At 40.2% G+C, this 20,809-nt stretch overlaps 1 protein-coding gene across 5 annotated transcripts in view; it reads right to left on the bottom strand.

Annotated features, from left to right (window-relative positions):
- SIDT1 (SID1 transmembrane family member 1) overlaps window positions 1–10,681 on the bottom strand; it is an 87,140-nt gene extending 76,459 nt beyond the window's left edge. For 4 of the 5 annotated variants that reach the window (XM_021692405.1, XM_021692404.1, XM_021692406.1 and 1 more), the window contains exon 1: window positions 10,469–10,678. In XM_021692405.1, the coding sequence (XP_021548080.1) occupies window positions 10,469–10,678 (210 nt within the window). Of the gene's footprint in view, window positions 1–10,468 lie in introns of all 5 variants that reach the window. The other variant, XM_021692408.1, reaches the window with a different exon arrangement.
- Window positions 10,682–20,809: the final 10,128 nt, after the last annotated feature.

The raw sequence follows: 20,809 nt of genomic DNA, 5'->3' as shown, positions 1-20,809 counted from the left end.
AAGTGAATGGATAAATGGACTGTGGCATATCCAAACAAGAGCATATTATTCAACACTAAAAAGAAATAAGCTATCGAGCTCTGAAAACAAAACAAAACAAAATCAAACCACGAAGGAACTTCAAATGCATATGGCTAAGTGAAAGAAGCAAGTCGGAAAAGTCTACATAGTGTATGATTCCAAGTATATGACATTCTGGAAAAGGCAAAACTAGAGAGACAGTAAAAAAAATAAGCCATTTCCAGGATTTGAGGGAAAGAGGGAGAGGTGAATAGGAGAAGCACAGGGGATTTTTACAGGGATGAAATAAATTATTCTGTATAATCCACTTTAATGGTGGATACATTATGCATTTCTCAAAACCTATGGAACCATATAACACCAAGAGTGAACCATGAACTGTGAACTTTAGTAAATAATAAAGATCAATGCAACACCAATATTGTATCAATATTGGTCCATCATTAGTGTAGCCCACTAATGCAAGATGTTAATAATTAATTATACATAAAAAATAAATTAATGCTTAATTTTTTGTAAACCTAAAACTTCTCTGAAAAATAGAGTCTATTTTAAAAAAAATATAAAGGAAGAATGAGGAAGCCGACAAAGCTGAAAAACTTTTGTGTCCCAGGATAGGCAGAGGGAAGGGCAAACCTTTACACTCGTAATGGTCCAATCAACTGTAAGACTACAGGTAGCCAGAGGATGCTTTTACTCAGGATTACATGCTACTTGATGATAGTAGATAAACTTTAGTTTTGCCACCATTTTCAGAAATAAAGTATTTTATTTAAACACTTATGAGTTTAACCAAAACCATTGATCTATACCTTTAAATAAACCAATACTTTCATAATTACATATAGACACCCCTGGCCAGCCTTGGGATCACCTGAAGAAGGCTGGGTCCCAAATAAACTTCCTTAAAATTATGGGCTGAGAACTAGCTCTTGAAAAGCTTTTCAGTGGAACAGAGAGAAAATTTACCAGTTCTTAGGAGTTATGACAGGGAAATGGATTCTGATAGCCGTCCTACCAGAAAAGAAGGCTTATATTCAACTTTCTTTGAATGCATTTTTCAATATAAGATACCTTCAAACCAGTTTCACTCTTCTTATTCAACCCATTGAAAAATTGCCTGTTTAATTTTGTGCAAAATCAACACCTGCATGTCCTTCTTCCTAATAGCAAAATCAATTTATTTGTCTATTGTCACTTCAAATAAACTGAGAGGATGAGACAAGTGAGAATTTGAAGGAATTAATTACTACAGCAAATTATTTGAATTAATTTTATTATTAATAACACTTAATATATAACTTACATTTGCTATATGACACTCAGCTTTGTTTTTCTCTCTCCAGGAATGGAGCACTATCTTTTGACAGGTAAATCAATTGCTTCTCCCGTATAAACAATGTTTACACATGTTCTTAGAAATTTATTATGTATGAAAACCAAAGGATCTTAAGACTGAGGAAGTGTTAAGTCCAATAGTTGTTCTTATTGCTGACCTTAGCTTCTAAGCAGAATACAGGTCCTTAGGATTTGTTTTGATTTTGGTTTTGGTTTGCATAGCAACTAATGTACTGGAAAAAAAACCCTCAAACTTTCCATTTGCACAATATCCAAGAAAAGAAAATAAACAATATTCAAAAATGTATTTTTTTTTAGCAAAATAAAAAGGACTATGATTTTATTGCCTGGCAGCACCGTGGTATGTTTGATATTTTCCTTACAAATAAGCAGAAAGAATGGTGAGGCCCCAATTCGAATAGCTCATTAGATGTACCTTTAAATCATTAACGCACCATCTTGGTGTGTTGACATGAACTTCAGTTAGCTCCAGAGTTAAACAATGTAGGAAGAGCTGGCTAACGAACTCTGAGTGCTGCGTGGCAACGTGTAATAATATCAACCCGTTTGAAAGGAAGAAAGAAATACTGGCATCTTCTCGCAGCAGGGAAGTTTCACGGTATCACAGGTATCAAGTCCCTGGTCTTTTAGATTCAAGCCAACAGTGAGAAACGATGTAGGAGATACTTCAGGTAACGTGTGGAAAACCAAAGAGGGAAAGAAAGGAAGACTGAAAAAATCCCTCCTTTTTTTTTTTTTTTGCTTTTTAAAAAATTTAAATTCAATTAGCCAACATATAGTACATCATTAGTTTCAGATGTAGAGTTCAGTGCTTCATCAGTTGCATCTAACACCCAATGCTCATCACATCACATGCCCTCCTTACTGCCCATCACCCAGTTACCCCATCTCCCTACCCACCTCCCCTCTAGCAACCCTCAGTTTGTTTCCTAGAGTTAAGAGTCTCTCATGGTTTGTCTCCCTCTCTGATTTCCTCCCATTCAATTTTCCCTCCCTTCCCCTATGATCCTCTGTGCTGTTTCTTATATTCCACATGAGTGAAAATCCCTACATATTGTATCAAATACTTAAAATACCCCCACAGAAAGGAGCATCACAGCAGTAAAATCAAAACAAAACAAAATAACAACCAAAAACTAAACCCAACACTGTAGCAGGTCTATTGCCATGGCACTCAGGAAGAAACAAAAGGAATATGAGAGAGAAACAAGATGGTTGGAATACAAGCTCAGCACATGTGGCAAAGTGGAAACAAAGCAAGATGAAACAGAACAAAAACACTTCCAGGCAGTGAAGAGCCCTATGGGAAGCATCTCAAAAGAAACAAAACAAAACAAACAAAAAAAGAGTTGTTTTTCAGAAACAATAATTTAAAGTTTCATTTATTTGCTTTTATGAGATAAGGAGTTACAAATGATCTTTTTGGCAAGACATTTCTCCTACTTGTCTATAATTAAGAAAAAGATTTGGGGCACCTGGGTGGCTCAGTTGGTAGAGTATGTGACTCTCGACCTCAGGGCTATGGGTTTAAGCCCCATACTGGGCATAGAACTTACTTAAAAAAAATAAAATAAAGTTGTACACAAGTATAAGATATTCTTCAATTACATGTAAAAATTACCATCTTACATGTGGTAAAAACAAAAAAAGAGTGTAAAAACAAAAAAAAGTACTGAACTTTCGTGCTTGAATAAAGATAAAAAATGTAGTCTTCTCTTATCAGTGGAGAAAATAAAACTCAGGGAGGGAATAGGATTTGCTGCAGGTACACAGGTTGTTAAAGAGATAAAAACACACATCTTGCACTGGGGAGGGTATGTGCTCTGGTAAGCGCTGTGAATTGTGCAAGACTGTTGAATCTCAGATCTGTACCTCTGAAACAAATAATGCAATATGTGTTAAGGAAAAAAAAAAAAGAAGAAGAAGGTGGTAGCGGGAGGGGAAGAATGAATCGGGGGAAATCGGAGGGGTAGACAAACCATGAGAGACGATGGACTCTGAAAAACAAACTGAGGGTTCTAGAGGGGAGGGGGGTGGGAGGATGGGTTAGCCTGGTGGTGGGTATTGAGGAGGGCACATTCTGCATGGAGCACTGGGTGTTATGCACAAACAATGAATCATGGAACACTTCATCTAAAACTAATGATGTAATGTATGGGGATTAACATAAGAATAAAAAAAAATTAAAACTCAAAAAAAAAACCAAAAAAACCCCACACATCTTGTGGAGCTCCACCCAGTGTTCTTCCCCAATACTGCTCAGCCTCTTGGTTTTTTGTTGTCCTTGCCTTAGGAGAGTAAAACATGTTTCTTGTGAAATATTCAGAAAATACAGAAAAGTACAGAAAAGACCATTAAGATTCTCCATAATCTTACCACCCAGAGACAATGTAAAGTTCATTATATTTCAGAAACCCCTAATAAAAACCTACAAAAAAGAAAAATACTGAGAACTCCATAGTCTAAGATTTGAAAAGGATAAAATTATGAACCTGAATTGAGACACTTGGATAGTCTAGCCTCAGTAATTGCTGATGTAATTTATTTCACTATTCTGGCTTTCAGTTTCTCATGAATAAGAAAATAATGATAGGCTTATCCTTTTAACTGTAAATTTAAAACTGAGGATTATTATACTTATTAAATGGTCTAGAGGCAGAGCTGCCTCTCTAGATGATCTGGATAATAGGTCGCAATAGATGCCCTAGATGATAACTGATGACGTCATCTTCCCTTGTGATTCCCTAAAAGCCACAGAAATATTATTATTTCTCTAGTGATGCGGAGGTGCAATTCTGTACCCCCAGTTACAATATGTGTTTTTTCCCACACACCAAGAGATTCTCAGACATTAGCTGGGTGTCCCATAATTCAATTCAATTCTAACAGTTTCTACTTGGAGATAGCGTCAGATCCCACAGATTAAGGATTCAGTTCTGTAAGAATCCCCCCTCTCCACTTCTTCCTGCCTTCAGATGCCAATCAAAGAGTCCAGGTTGGGGATCTGGCTGGCTCAGTCAGAAGAGCATGGAACTCTTGATCTCTGGGTTGTGAGTTTGAGCCCCAGGTTGGGTCTAGAGATTACTTAATAAATAAATAAACAAACTAAAAAAAAAAAAAGTCCAGGTTGTCACTTGACAACAGCTATAGATCAGAGGTTCCAAAAACATCCTCCTTGGGTTCAATTAATTTACTAGAGTAGAAAGAGGAAGACTCCATAAAATGGGGGAGAGGACCTATAAATTTCTTAGAAAGAAAATCACATTTTGATGACTTCACAAAGATAAGAGAAGAAAGACAGGAAAGCTATCCAGGTCTATCTTTCCCTGCTAAAATAAGAAAAACTCACCTAATATAAAGATGAGCAACAGATAAGGACTGCAATTGAATCCCACACAAAGTCACTGTAAGTAAAAGAGAATAAGAAGCAGAAAACACCATTTCAGATGGTGAACATATGCCAGAAAGCTGTACCTATAAAACAGATGGAAAGTATAGCCTAATATTGCAAAATTAAAAATTATGAACATTTAAAAACTATAAAAAAAAGCCATAAATCAGAATTTTAAAAATTCAGAAATGAGATGATTGGAGAAAATGAAGTTTTAAAAAGGAAATGGCAGAACTCAGGAAAATATTAGAGATAAATTTAAAAATTCTGTCATAAATTAATATTTAATTTGGAGGAGCACAGGGATATAAAAAACACCTTCATAATGTCATAAGGAAAACAGAAGATGAAAAGGAGGAAAAAAATTTTAAATCTGGGGCAGGATATAAAAAATAATTCTAGAAAAATGGGTAGATATAGGAAACAATAACAAGGGCCAACATAAGTATAAAGGGAATTCCTAAAGAAGATAATCAAGCACTGGAATAAATGAATGTTAAAAACTCTAAAGAAAATTTCCTGAATTAAAGAAATAATCATTGAAGTTGCATATTGCAAAATGACATCGTGTACCTGGGAAAGACTGACCTAGTAGACGCTGTCTGGTAAAACTACTGGAATTCAAAGAAAAAGGAAAAGGAGTCTTTCGGGAATCCAGGCAGAAAAATGAAATTTCTTGCAAGGGAAAGAATCCCTTCTATCATTACTTTTGCCAGAAGCCAAAGGAATAATATGCTTAAAACTCAAGGGAAGGGTGCCTGGGTGGCTCAGATGGTTAAGCGTCTGCCTTCGGCTCAGGTCATGATCCCAGGGTCCTGGGATCGAGCCCCGCATCGGGCTCCCCGCTCAGCGGGGAGCCTGCTTCTCCCTCTGACCCTCTCCCCTCTCATGCTGTTTCTCTCTCGCTCGCTCTCTAAAAAATAAATAAAATCTTTAAAAAAACAAACAAACAAACAAACAAAAAAAACTCAAGGGAAAAAACTGTAAGCCAAGGGGTTTATATTCGGCTAATCAGACTTGCAAGTACAAAGGTTGTGGACAAAGTATTATGAACATGAAAGAATTGTAGGAGATGCCTCCTAGAGAATAAGCTTTAGACAATCAAATGACTGGAGGACATTAACATAAGTCTAGCTGTGAACTTTTAATATATAGGTACCTGTACAACTAAGAATAAATGTTTGTTATAAGGAAGATAGTCTAGCTCGTAATGACTATATGCTTTGACAACGCAGATAGGTACAACTAACCAAAAATGGGGCAACAATGGGGAGAAAATATGAAAAGTAGAACAAGTTCATTAATTTCTTTATAGGCATAACTAGGGTTTAGATTTGGGGGTTGAAAAAAGAGATGGAGAAGATACTAGCTAATTTCAATATTGCTCATCATAGAGAACTAAGAGACAAAAATAGAAGAGGCTAATGGCATTATATAAATATATTAGTACAAAGGAAACCATTGGAACAACAATAACAGCAAAAAACTGCTTTATTTTACAGGCCATAATTTGTGCACACGTGTGCACGTGCACACACTTGCGGTGGGGAGGGGCAGAGGGAGAGAAAATGTGCTAATGAGCACAGATACTGTGCGAATGGGATGATTTCCTCCTCACAAACAAGCACCAGTCCGGTTCAGTAAGAGGAAGTGGGAGGAGGGCAGAGAAAGCTTCTCTGCCTCAGTCCATCCGAGACTGAGGGAACTGAGGCTAATCACATCAAAGGTTTTCATTCTTCTAAGTAACCAGTAATGTATAGTTAGAAGTTACCACTGGAGTGTCCTGATATATATTTCACTGTTCGTGAGAACTGGATAGGCTTTTTGAATTTGGATCCAAGAGGCAGTATAACTGGTTCTAGATATACAACTACTGGTTGATGTGAATAAAGCTAAGGATTGTTCCTTGGGCATAAAAAAAAAGTGTATGTCATTAAAAGATAAATGTCTCCACTGAATAAACAAAAGGAATATTTCCAGGGAAACACTTCAAATTAAAAGATCTATGGTGAGCAATGAATTCTGTGGCTGAAAGTCTCCGAGAAGACTTCTTGTTGCCTGGTAGTTAAGATTTTTTTGTTGAAAAGCTTCTTATCAGCATCTAGCTCAAGTATAAACATCTGATTATTGCCACCACCTGTCTCTACAAGAGTATTCTCATTTCTCAGTAAACCTGCTTTCGTGCCCTCTGTCCTAATCAAACATATGCCTGGTGACTTTCTCAACAAGGTGACTTCCTTCTAGTTGATTTCCAGCCCTGTAGTGATAGAACACCCTGTTTGCCACAGTGAAACTCTACTCCTCTGAAAAGAAGTCTCCAGATACTTCCCCTCAGGGAAATGAAATGAACCATGATCTTGCCTAACCTGCACCTTCAATCCTTATTTTTCACTATTCTTCTTTAAAGCAGTCACTCTTCTTTCAGTGATATATATATATATATATATATTTTTTTTTTTAGTGGCAACTTCATATTTACATTACTCCTTCTAGAAGGCATGTGAGGCTTTTCCTGATGCTGACCTCAGTTAATTAGCATGACACATGCCTGGCTAAATAGTTCCTTGGGCCAGTGTTTGGTATGGGAGATGCAGTGGCTGCAGGAAAGATTAGAGGCCAAGGTTCCCCACAGCAGCTTCCTCTTCTCACTAAAGCCTAAATTGGGAAAAGCCTTTCTCCTCCAAAGTGAAGAAAAAATAATGGCAAACATAACAATGGCTTGAAGGGAAAAGGAAAAAAGATGAAAACTCAAAAAATCGTATTTTTTTTTCCCCCTAAACCCAATTCTTTGTTGCACTGAAGAGGGATGGGTGGGAAATGACCCCTGCAGGGGAGGGGTCCCTGACCAACTGCTTGGGTCAGGTTAAAGGAAAAAGGTCCTGGCCAACCTTTTGCTCTTGGGTTCATAGTTCTTTATTTAGCAGAGCCCTTCAGTGAGTTTGGGATCTGCAATGGAAGCAAACTGCTTCTCATGAATTAATAAAAATTTAGAGAGTGGGAGAGGCCAGCATTTGGGGTGGGGAGTAGCTAATAAGTTGGTGATAAACCAGGGCCTAAAAAGTAGTGCCACCATCTTGAAATTTACCCTACTGGGAAATAGCTAGTAAGCTGTTATGACAGTATTGACTAGATTTCTGCTTTAATCTATCACCTATCCTGTGCTGTTCTGCAATTCCCTTATGTTAGTCCAAACCTTCAGGAAAATTCTGCTATATCCAAAAACATGGTCTTCATGTTATTGGAAGATGGGCTGCTAGTATCCAACATGGGGCAAACAGGACCAAGAAGAGAGGAGGCCATCAAGAGAAACAAGTGTAATGGTTTGGCTAGATAGATCAGAAAAATGCTATCTCTGGAGAAATCAATGGGAATACCAGCTGGAGGGAGAGGGGGTAATTTCCCAAAGTAACAGGGGTGAGGTTTCCACTGTCTTATTTGCATACTAAAGAGAGGTTTTGAAAGCTGTAAGAGGTGAGGACATCTGGTTAATACTAGTATTAAAATAATTAAAATACTTGAGTTATCTGCCAGTCCCATGGTTCCCAACTGTATTTCTCAGACTAGTGAAATTTTAGGGACTCCTGGGGTTGTCAACTTTTTATTGTATTATGCAAAGATATTTTAAAAACGAATTTTCACCATTGTTTCATAAAATAAGAAGCATTTAAACATGTAGATAGGCAAAATGGAAAGGGCATAATTTCATGACAATTGTTAAAAATGTTTTTATCTGGAATGATCTCACCCTTTCAACCTACTAAAATGTGTATTTTATTTTTTTAAAAGATTTAGTTATTTATTTTAGAGGAGGGGCAGGAAGGCACAGAGGGAGAGAGAGAATCCCAAGCAGACTCCACGCTGAGCCGCGGAACCCGTACAGGGGTCGATCCCAGAACCCTGAGATCATGACCTGAGCCGAAATCAAGAGTTGGACGCTTAACTGGCTGAGCCACCCAGGCGCCCCCACAAGTATGTATTTTATTTTACTTAGTTTTAGTTTACCGTTTCCTTAAATCTTTCTTCGCTTATTCACTTTTCAGAGACATTAGTAGATGAACACGACTCTGCCCCTGTCCTCAGTATCTCACACCTCTCTAGGGAAGTCAGGCAGGTGACCCACCTGCGGACAGTGCACCTGCGCCTCTGGCAGAGAAACTCACCAAGTACTAAGGGCAGAAAGGCCAAGCAGCAGGTAAGAAACAGTCAATCTATTTCTAAGCAGAAGTGCAAGAAATACTAAAGCCTGATGTCAGAACTCACTTTGCACATACCATCTGAGTTTCCTTACTGACGATTTAGGGGGAAACTGATAGTACACCCCAGAGATCATGGATTTTTTTCAGACTTATTCATTCTGAGCAAATTACAGGGCTAGGAACACAACTGACGTGCCATCTCAGCTGGTCCATACCGCACACTGGACAGGAAGAGAGGCGAGTGGCATGGAATTAGGGGGATAAAACTGTCCCTCTCACTTGTCCCCAGTAGAACGGCTCTGCACATGGTCACGCTGCTCACTTGAGGACATACAACCTGCAGGGCAGCAGGGGACAGGCCAGGGTGAGGGCTGTGCTGCCATGGCGACAGCACCTTTGGGGCCAGACTGGAGATGGGGAACTTGCTCGATACACACGGTTGGGAGATGACTGGGAGTGCTGGTGGGCACACTGGTCCATCCTGCTCAATACTACTCCAAGCTACCAGGTTTCTGAGTTCTGATTCTCAGCGAGAGAGAGGGAGGTCTATTGTGGTGTCCAAGTCATCTGGTTCTGGAATCTCCCGAGGGAGCAGGGAATGGAATGCTGGCACAGTAAGGGACACACATACACATTCATATGGGAAGAAGATCCAGACGCAGGTACACTGGGGAGTCTTCTCTTTTCTCTGTGCCCCAGAGGGGACCATATTAGAGGGAAAAACCTACCTATGCATTTTTTTCTACATTATATAATCCGAGTATATGTGTCAAAGGGATAGTTGCTGGAACAGTCATTTCCTCCCCTTGTCTCACCTCGATCCTTGTCAGAAATAGGTCTAGAACTTTCCCACAATTACCCATCCTTATTTAACACCAAACCCCCCAGAGATCGGCGGCCGGCTGCAGTTGCAACAACATCTCTGGCCAGGTCTTGTGGCTTCTCGGAAGCGCGGATGTGTGACAATAGTACAGAATCGCAGGAAGTGACTACTGAACACACACGCTCTGCAGCTTGCGTCCATTCTCACACATTCCTGTTTTAGATTCTGAGCAGCTCTCCCTCCCCATGCGCTATGAAATAGAAGGGTCTGGCAGAATCATCCAAATGAAATGAGGTTCCTTCTCCCCCGGGAGATTAAGAACAGAGGTGAGGTCCTTTCCCTCCGCAACCATAGAAATCTCGAGTTTCCTAGAGAAAGGCCCAGCAGGGGGCCAGAAGCCACAGAAGGTGCAGGGAACCCGCGCCTCTGCAAAGCCCCGAAATGCCAGGGGACCCGGCCAGGGAAGGTACGAGATGAACCGGAGTTGTACCCGAGGCCGGTTGCGGGAGGATGCGGCAGCCCGGGGCAGGGCAGTGATTGCTTTGAAGGGAAAAGGGAACGAGGGTCCGCTGGTCCCTGAGGACTCCCGAGGTCAATTCCCAAGGGACCCAAAGCAGCGACGGGGTTCTGAGATCTGGAAAGTTCCTGGGAGTCGAGCGAGGAGAGCGAGAGTCTTACCTGGCCCGGCTGGCTGGTGTAGTTGAAGGAGTAGATGTTCTCCGTGGTGAGGCTCACCACCCCGCTGTAGACGCGATCGAAATCGGAGCCCCTGGCGGGGTCGCGGGGGTCGCGGCTCGGGAGGGGTTGCGCGGGTCGCCGGGGTGCCGCCGCGTGCAGGAGCCAGGGTAGCAGCGCGCAGAGCAGCGCGATCCGCGGGCAGCCCCGCATGGTGGGCGCCGCGCCCCTGCCACCAAGGAGAGCCTCCCTGGTGAGGGGGCGAGCTCAGAGCGGGTCCTTTCAAAGCCCCCCTGCGGGCCTGGGCGCCGGCTTCAGCGCAGCGCGGGTGATGCCTGGCAAGCCCCTCTGGCGAGCGCTGGCAGCCCCCGGGCGAAGGACCGATCAAATATTGATGAAGCCGCCTGGGGTCTCCGCGGGAGGTCGCGGGCCAGGAGCGGGGGCGGAGGGTACGGGGGCTTGGGGCTGCTGCTTTGCTCTCCGGCTTCTAAGTCCTTTTCCTTCCCCTTTTCTCATTTCTCATAATCCCCCCACTTACCCAGCCAGGATTTCAACAGATCTCTTCCCTACTCAATCTCAAAAAAATCATAATAAAAAATAAATTTAAAAAGGCATTAGAGACATTAAAATAGAAATATTCACTAGTCTTAAAGAGTCAACCTGACTAGCCACGAAGCAGGAAATAGTCTGTTTCAAGTAAACGTGCACCCTGACTGCAAGGGAAGAAACAGAAAGCCACAGACCCTGTCCCCAAAGAGGGTGCACGAGTTTGCTTTTCCTGTCTGCTACCTGCAGAGAATTGCCCGTTTGAATGATGGTTACTAACTCTCAGTTCTCCCTTCTCTAACAGAACCCCTTGCCAGACACCTGTTTTATTTTCTTACCATCTTTTATTCTCAGGGAGAGCCTCACATCATCGCTTTCTCTCTCCCTCACTGTTTGTGTCCCTATTAAATATGTACAGTCATAAAAACTGAAGAGAGAGGGTAAAGAAGACAATTTCCACCACGCCTGAAATCTGGTCCCGGAAGTTGTCAAGGACGTCTCAGCGAAGCTGGCTTTCTGCAGCGGGTTTCTTTCCGTCCTCCCCAACTTCTTGCCTACTTTACCTCTGCAATGACTTCTTAGATTCTGGGAGAAGCCCTGGGATTCTGAATTGTTTTTCAAACGAGAGAAACTACAGCCCATTAAAAGGAAATCTCCTTCTGGCAAAACTTAGGGGATTTGATTTAAACGGTTGGAAGAGGCAGATAAAGGGTGAGGTGGGAAGAGGATCCCTGGGAAGTCCTTGGGGAACAACAAACAAGCATAGTTCAGGTGTAGAAGAGAACTTACTCTCTTATTTCAGCTTCAAGTTATTTGTAAACTAGAAAGTAATATAATTGCATTCAATCTGAAGGAACATTTAAAGAGAAGCCAGAAGAAGAAAAGATCGTGTTCAAAGAATTAAGTTACAGATTAAAATCCTAGCATTTACCATTCAAAGGGAGGGTTTGATTTATTTAGTTATTTGGGGGGGGGGAGGGGCAGCGGGTGAGGGAGACAGAATCTCAAGTAAGGTCCACACCCAGCGTGGAGCCCCACTCAGGGCTGGATCTCACGCCCCTGAGATCATGACCTGAGCCAAAATCAAGAGTTTGAGGCATAACGGACTGAACCACCCAGGCACCCCAGGTTGCTTTTTTTTTTTAACCTCATTGAATTTCTATAATTTATTAAAATATCACAAATGAGTTCAATACATTTGGTATAATGTTTTATAACTGTGCAATCAGAAAACAATGCTGATGGAAGATTAAGTTAGAGAGTCCTTATTAGGACAATTTTCACTTTTAAATAAATGTTCTTGAAAATGTATGGGTATAAGGACAAAAATACTAATTCAAAAAGGAGTCTGGGGGTAAAGTTTAAAGTGCAGCTCATTGTTTTAAGAAATATAATAATTTCATCCAGAATTTGAATGACATTAAACTGCTATATTTAAAATGTGTATGCCTCTTTTGAGAATTTAACAAAATTTCATAAACTTGAAGTTTATCAAGTCCTTCAAGGTTAGCTGGCCTGGCCAGTTCAAGCACTCTCTACAGCTAGAGGGTCATGGAGTCCTACTCAGCACCACAAGAGATGAAGAACTGGCTTTTTCACAAGGTAACTCCTCCTTTTGGGGGCAAGTGTCTCATTATTAGAACAAAATTTCACAGTCTAAATTGAAATCTGCCTCTCTTACACTCATTGGCATGGGTTCTGCCCTCTGGAGCCATAGGAATAAACTTAATCCTTCTTCCACATGACAGCCTTGTAGGTATTTGAAGGAGCTATGACCCTAACTTTAAGCACTGAAATTAGAAGTGATTAGAACAGATCCTTTATCTTAGCAAAGAACTCAAAATATTTATTTTAAAGCCCTTATGGATGACATATATAACAATTTGAATTATATATTTCAAATTATACTATGATCTAATCCTCATTCCATTGAATGACCTTGGGCATTTAACCTCCCAGGATCACAAGGTTGCTGTAAGGATAAGGGGGCGGGGGTGGGGGGCGGAGAAGAATGTATTTGAAATTGTATTAGAAAGTTTAACATGTTGTATGACCAAATATTGTTATTGTATGACTCCTAGTTCAACAGCTAAAAAGTTAAATATGGTCCATCAATCAGGCTTGTAGAATATCTACAATGCCAAGCTTCCACTGTGACAGGCTGAATATACGAACACACAATGGCTAGACCATATATGATAATAGACCTCTGACCCCAAACTCCACAGCAACTGGTCTGGGAAGCCAAACCACAATCTTTGTAGCAAATGGCCCAGAACAATCAGGACTTGGTCAGTGACTGCCAACTTCCCCAATTTTTGCCTCTGCTCCCAACTCAAGATCAATCAGAGGAATCCAAATATGCTCTGCAAACCACAAAAATACCCCACTTCTAGTTAGCCTACTTGCAGCTTCTCTATGCCACCAAGATACAATCAGAGTATTCTGAAACCTTGCCTTTTTTTCATTGTAAAGCTTTCCCTGTTCCCTGCCTGCCTTTGAGTCTTGGCCAAGCACAGGTGATGGTGGCTTGCTATAGCAAGCAAGCTCTGAATAAATAACCTCTGTTTTCATTTGAGTGGTCTTTCTTATTTCCATAGTTTTCCTGAAGGTTCCAACGAGATACTGTCTGTATTACCTGTCACCATGGACTCCAACCTTTAACCAGGTGTGCTACACACCAAGGCCCCTCGTGCCTTACAGCTTGCAGTGTTGGGTATATGTTGACATGGTGAGTGAGCACTGTGTCTGAGCTCTGCTTTCTTTGCTTTTGAGTTCTTTGGCTATCTCATCTCAGTTTGATACCTGGGTTTTGTTGTTGGTTCCCATTTGTTTGGCATCTTTGGTGGAGTCTGGCCATTCCTTTTCATCCCTTTTTGCTCTCTTTCCTGCTTCCGTTTTGTGTTATATTGTCCAAAAGTATTGTTTGTCATAGAGTAGAACACTGGTCCAGCATTCTTTTGGACAAACTTTGCTTTGGATCACCTATAAAACTAGGCTATCCTTTGTTTCAATTGTTTTGTCCTTAGAGTTTGGCTTTGATCCACAGAGAATATTCTCTCTGGTTTTCCACCTGCCTGCAGGTGTAGGTTGTTGGGTCTACATTTGGAGGCAGCTACCTTCAAGTTGTGCACTCAAAGTGCACAAGTATCACTTTCAGCTGCTAGCTCTTACAGGCTTGGCTAAGTCTAATTCTTCTCTTCCTTTTGGAGAAGCTCCAACTTCTTATATGTCCACTCATTACAATTCTAATTCCTGCACCTATGTTTCAAATGGCGACATTTCACCAAGGATGACCTGAGCCCTCAATGGCCACTCTGTGGAACATTGGCCTTGACCAAAATTATTTATTTGACAGGTGCTTTAAAAAAGAAAAAGAGGGCGCCTGGGTGGCTCAGTCGTTGGGCGTCTGCCTTCGGCTCAGGTCATGATCCCAGGGTCCTGGGATCGAGTCCCACATCGGGCTCCCTGCTCGGCAGGAAGCCTGCTTCTCCCTCTCCCATTCCCCCTGCTTGTGTTACTGCTCTCGCTGTCTCTCTCTCTGTCAAATAAATAAATAAAATATTTTTAAAAAAAAAGAAAAAGAATAAAGATTTCTCAGATCCAAAGGAATCTTGGATTAAATGAATTGTGTTCAAAAGTTGCTTTACTAAAATATTCTTTGGTCAAAGCTAATGAGAAATTTGGCAAGCTTAGCCAATAATCTAGATTTATTTCCATAGTAAATCCTCTGCCTCCTAGTCCTCCAGCTGCCTTCCTGTGGCCAGCTCTCTCACTTCCCCCTTATCCCTCTGAAGTCCCTCCTTCTGCACCTCGTCCTTCCTCTTCCCCTTGTCCAGACGCTCGGTCTTTTCCCAGCAACTTTCTAAAACCTCCAAATGCTAGTTGCCTCCAATAGTCTATCCCTCCCGTAAGCCAGGTATGCAGGTGACTGTAGAATTTAAACTTTGGATCGTAGATGAATTAAGAGCTATAATGAAAGGTTTCCCTAAACCTAAGCAAGACTGAGCAAAGATTCATGGAAGAATTTGTAATTCTTTGGATGCACATGACCCAGAGTTGCCTGACCTATATCAACTTGTATGCATGTTGATCAGAACCTCAGATGCTAAATCCTAGATGACAAAAGCTGATTGGACCAACCTAGAGAGGGACCTCCAGGATCCCCTACAAAAAACCTTAGGGTCAGAAAAAGGCCAGAAAAATAATTCAAAGTCTCCTAAAAGCCATACCTGAAACATTGCTAATAAAAGTTGATTGGGTCATAATTTAATCATGCAAACAAATAGAAAAATGAAACTATAGGAGATTTGGGGATAAATAGAAAATATCTTCCAACAACACTAATCGTTCTACATCAAATCCTGCCATCTTTGCTCAACCTCTTCCTTGGAGTGAACATAGAACAAAAGTATAAGTATTTCAAACAACTCACAGATTTGTCCCTATATCCCAGCGCTGAACTACAACTTTTGCGTCCCTGATTGAAAAACATCTCTTTCTGCTCTGTGATACCACATCTACAAATTTATTAAGGAGAGATCTACTTTGCAAATAAAACTGTAATATTAATTGCACACCAGAGGGACTATTTTTTGAGGTTTCAGAGGATGTATCAATTACCAATCAACTTGTGTCTGCTCTATATAAAACTTTCCTTCTCCACTATCCTTGATGTATGCTCTTGATACAGATCTTGACATTGTACTTGGCTCTTCATGGGCTAAAATTCCCATTGACATAAGAAAAATAATTGGAACAGAATCTATTAAATTTCAGATAGATCTTATCAAATTCCCAAACTTCCCCAAAGTTAGAAGCTAGAGCAAGAAAAGCCTCAAATTTATAGTTGAGAGCCTTATATCAAGAGTCCTTTTCATGGGGCACCTGGGTGGCTCAGTCGTTGAGCGTCTGCCTTCAGCTCAGGTCATGATCCCAGGGTCCTGGGATCGAGCCCCGCATCGGGCTCCCTGCCCCGCAGGAAGCCTGCTTCTCCCTCTCCCTCTCCCCCTGCTTGTGATCCTGCTCTCACTGTGTCTCTCTCTGTCAAATAAGTAAATAAAATCTTAAAAAAAAAAAAAAAAGAGTCCTTTTCATAACCTGCACTAACCCTTGTAACATTCCTGTCTTGCCAGTAAAGAAACCAAATGGACAAGTATATTGATTTGTTTAAGATCTCAGGACACCAATACCATTGTTATCTCTCCTTCTCCATTAATACCTAACCCAAATTCCATCCTGTCATCAATTCCCCCACAAACCACCTCCTTCTCTGTAGTGGATCATTGCTGTGCCTTTTCTGGGTGTATTCCTACACTTAAGAGTCAATATCTTTTTGCCTTCATCTGAGGGGACAATGATATACATGGATAGCTAGGCCCTAAGGGTTCATTGACACCCTCTCCTATTTTTCTTAGGCCCTTAATCAATAATTAAAAGATCCAAATTTCCCTTGTGTTTCATTTCTGATATAATATACAGGTGATTTCGTACTTTGTTCAGAGAAGCCTGTATCTCTTGGCCTTAACAGAAAAAAAGGCATAATGTCTCAAAAAAGATAATTACAATTTTGTCAAAACATAGTACATTATTTAGGACATGAGCTATTTGAAGGAGGGAAAAACATTCTCTCATAACAGGATAAAGACTATCCCAAACTACCCTAGAACCCTCACAAAATTACAACTGAGATGACATCTAGGTCTAACTTGATATTTCAGACAATGGGTGTAATTTTTTTTTCTGAGACTGTGATACCTTTTTATGAAATGGCTATGTCTTTAGTAAGATCCACTTTCTTCTGGGAGCCCAAGTGTTACACAAGTGTTACTTCTTTTAATCTGAAGAAGGCTCCTCGACAGCCTGCTTCCCTGGACATCCCTACCAACAACAGAAACCTTTTGTCTATTTGTGCATGAGTGTTCTGGGGTTTAAAGCCTTGGGGCTTTAATTCAACTTCATGGACACCATCAAAAACCCATCACTTACTGTAGCCTCACCCCCACTCCAGTTGCAAAGGCTGATACCCTTTGTGTTAGGGCAATACTGTGCTGCAAAACTTGTCCATGCTTCTGTGGAGTTAATTCTAGGTTCCCTGTTTGATCTTACGGTTCCTCATGCAGTACCGACGTGACTACTCCTTGAGAACATGCACACCTTGCAGTCCGTTGATTGACCTCTTAGGGATTTCTGTTGCCCTCTCCCTCTTACATTCCTATCCACTGCTGCAGCATCCTGAATCCTACCACTCTTCTGCTCTGAAGAAGAGGAACCTCATAATTGTCTTCAGTTAGGGGACTTATGGCACTTTGCTTAGCTTTATTGGAGACTCCCATTGAGAATATTGCCCTACTATTTGTTCATGGGTCATACTTCAAAATTGAAACTGGAGTTATTAGGCTATCTCCAATGCTATCACTAATCTAAACTCCCTTTATAGGATAGTCCCCTACCTGAGGTAAAGTTAGTCCATATGGCAGAATTTATAACACTTAGGAGAGCTTGTCAACCAGCCAAAGACCTGAGAGTAAATAAACATGTATGCAGATAGCAGGCATGCTTCTGGAGTAGTGCATGATGATTTAGAAACAAAAAGATTTCCTCACCTCTGCTGGAACACTCATTGGAAGTGGACAACAAGTTAAGGAATTTTTAGATACACTTCTACTTCCCAGGGAGATGGCTATTGTAAAGATTAAGGCCCATGCTAACAGAGTTAAGGGAAATCCTCTAGCAGATCATTTTGCCAAACAAGCTGCCTTAACCAAGCTTATGATACTAACTAAAACCCCAAAGGATAAATCTCCGGATTGAGTCAAAGAGGCCATTATTAAATACCCACATTAAGCCCCTGATTTGGAAATGGACGCAGAATATCCTTCACTGAGATCATCCTCGGCACCCTCAAGATGGCCATTTGGCGGCACTAGATGATTTCAAATGGATATTAGCTGAATTGCTCCATGAAACGACTCATCACTGAGCCTGGGTGGCTCAGTTGGTTAAGCATCTGCCTTTGGCTCAGATCATGATCCCAGGGTCCTGGGATCAAGCCCCACATCAGGCTCCCTGCTCAGGCTCCCTCCTCAGTGGGGAGCCTGCTTCTCCCTTTCCCTCTGCTGTTTCCCCCACTGTGTTCTCTGGCTCTCTCTCTCTCTGTCAAATAAATAAATAAAATCTTAAAAAAAAATTGCTTACAATTTTAAATCAACCTTGGTCGAGAAACTTTAAAAAGACAGTGGAGGTTATTTGTGGGTCATGTGTTACTTGTGAACAGCACAACCTGGGAAAACTGTAAAGATGAGGCATGGTGGGAGCCAAAGCCTCAAGGACCCTTTAAACACCTTCAGATGAATTTTTTCCAGTTTCCACTCTCCACAGGATTTGTTTATTTTTAGGATGGGTTAAAGCATTTCCTTGCTGAAAACCTTTGCTTGTAATTTTTTTTTGGTCTCTGAAAACCTGCTTGATTTTATGTTTCCAACCTAGGGTATATCAATTTTTATATCAAATGACCAAGACACAATTTATATAAAACCTTTTAAAAGAACTTTGTAAGGCATTACCCCTTCTCAAAAGCTGTACTGTTCTTACCACCCACAAACTTCTGGAAAAATCAAAAGAACCAATGTCATCCTTAAATTAAAATTAGCCAGACTTTCAGAAATCCTTGAGGTCCCTTGGCTAAAGGTACTCCTGCTAGTCCATAAGGCCATATGATACATTCCCTCAGAGACACATTGGTTATGTCCCTCTGAAGTGTTAACAGGAAGGCCCATACATTTAGAAATTTTATGCCTGATATTAGACTCTTCTCTGTAGCATGGAGATGTGGCAAAATATTGCAAGTGAATCATGTACTATACCCATGAACAAGTTAAGGCCAGCTTCTCACAACACTTCCTAAATAGGCTCTTTATGGGGCACCTGGGTGGCTCAGTTGGTTGAGCATCCGACTCTTGGTTTCAGCTCAGGTCATGATCTCATGCGGTGTGGGATTGAGCCCTGTGTTGGCCTCCCTGCTTAGTGGGGAGTCTGCTTGAAGATTCTCTCCCTCTGTCCCTCCCCCAACTCGCACGTGCTCTCTCTCTCTCTTGCTCTCTCTCAAATAAATAAATCTTAAATAGGCTCTTTATGGTCATCAACCAGGCAATTTCATCTATTGGAAGAGACATTGGATAAAAAATGCTCTTGAACCTCACTGAAAGGGATCTTATCAGGTGTTATTATAAATCTTGCTAATATTAAAAAAAAATCAATGTCATTAAAAAATATAAGCAGTTGTGGAAACAAAGTCTACTGACATGAGAATAAACAGATTGTTTATTCAGAACTTAATATAGGAAAGATTTTAGCCACCATCCCTTACATTTGGCAGAGACTCAAAGACAGGAGGGGAGTGAAAAAGATTTATAGTGAAATAAAGAAAGACTTCAGAAACACTGATTAGAAGTTGGAATAGGGAAGCTGGAATTAGGCTAAGTAGAAGCAGGACATCTTATGGTTTGGGGAGCACATCTGGCTTATATTTGGACCACCCAGAGAAATCTATATAAACAGCTTTCTTGAGTATAACTGACAATGAACTGCACATATTTAAAGTGCACATATCACCTGTGTTATATACATACATATCTGTGAAACCATTATCTATATATCCATTACCCTCTAAAGTTTCTTTCCTCCTTTATATCTCTCTCCTGTTTCCTCCCTTTAATAGTTACAGAGCAATTCATCTTATCCATTTTTTTTTCTTGAGAAAGCTTTGGTAATTTATGTCTTTCAGGAAAGTTGGCCATTTATCTGTGTTATTAAATTTATTACCATATAGTTGCTCAAAATACATTCTGTTAGTGTCTGTAGAATATTTCACCTCTCTCATTTCTGATATTGGTAATTTATAGGTAGTTTTCCTGATCAATTTGTTTAGAGGTTTAGCAATTTAATTAATCTTCTCAAAGATTCAACTATCACTGTCATTATTTTTCTTTATTATTTTGCCTTTCTATTTTATTGATTCAGTTTTATCTTTATTATTTTATTTCTTCTTGTTACTTTGGATTTAACTTTTTAAAATTTATCTAATTTCTGAAGTCATTGATTTGAGACTTTTTCTTCTATATAGGTGTTTAGTGCCATGCATTTCTCTTGAAGTACTATTTCTGTTACATTTCACAAATTTTGGTATCCTGTATTTTCATTTTCATTTAGTTCAAAATACATTCTGGTTTGATTTCTTGTTTGACTAATGGCTTTTTAAGATGTATACTATTTTTTCCCCCAATTTTGAGGGATTTGACAAGAATCATTATGTTACTGATTTCTAATTTAATTACATTGTAATCAGAGGACATTTCTACTATGACTTGAATCTTTCTACATTTATTGAAATTTGTTTTATGGTCCAGGTTATTGTTCATCTTGCCAAAATTTCTGTATGTACATGAAAAGAATGTGGATTCTGCTGGTTGTTGGACTAGTGTTCTATGAATGTCAATCAGGTCATAATGGTTGATAGTGTTGTAACGTCTTTTATAACCTTGCTGATTTTCTGCCTATTTGTATTATAAATTGTTCAGTGAAGGGCATTGAAAATTCTGATTGTAATTGTGGACTTTTAATTTTATACTGCAGTTCCATCAGTTTTTGCTTCATTTATTTTGAAGCTCTCTTATTAAGTGAATAATATTTAGGATTTTTATATATTTTTGACTTAATGTCCTCTTTGCCATCATGAAATGATTTTTTTTTTTTAATCCCTGGTAATATTCTTTGCTCTGAAAACTAGTTCATGTAATA

This window comes from Neomonachus schauinslandi, chromosome 1 (genome assembly GCF_002201575.2).
Source record: "Neomonachus schauinslandi chromosome 1, ASM220157v2, whole genome shotgun sequence".
Taxonomy (NCBI): Eukaryota; Metazoa; Chordata; class Mammalia; order Carnivora; family Phocidae; genus Neomonachus; species Neomonachus schauinslandi.
Note: the sequence above shows the minus strand (reverse complement) of the source record. Positions and strands in the feature narration are given on the sequence as shown.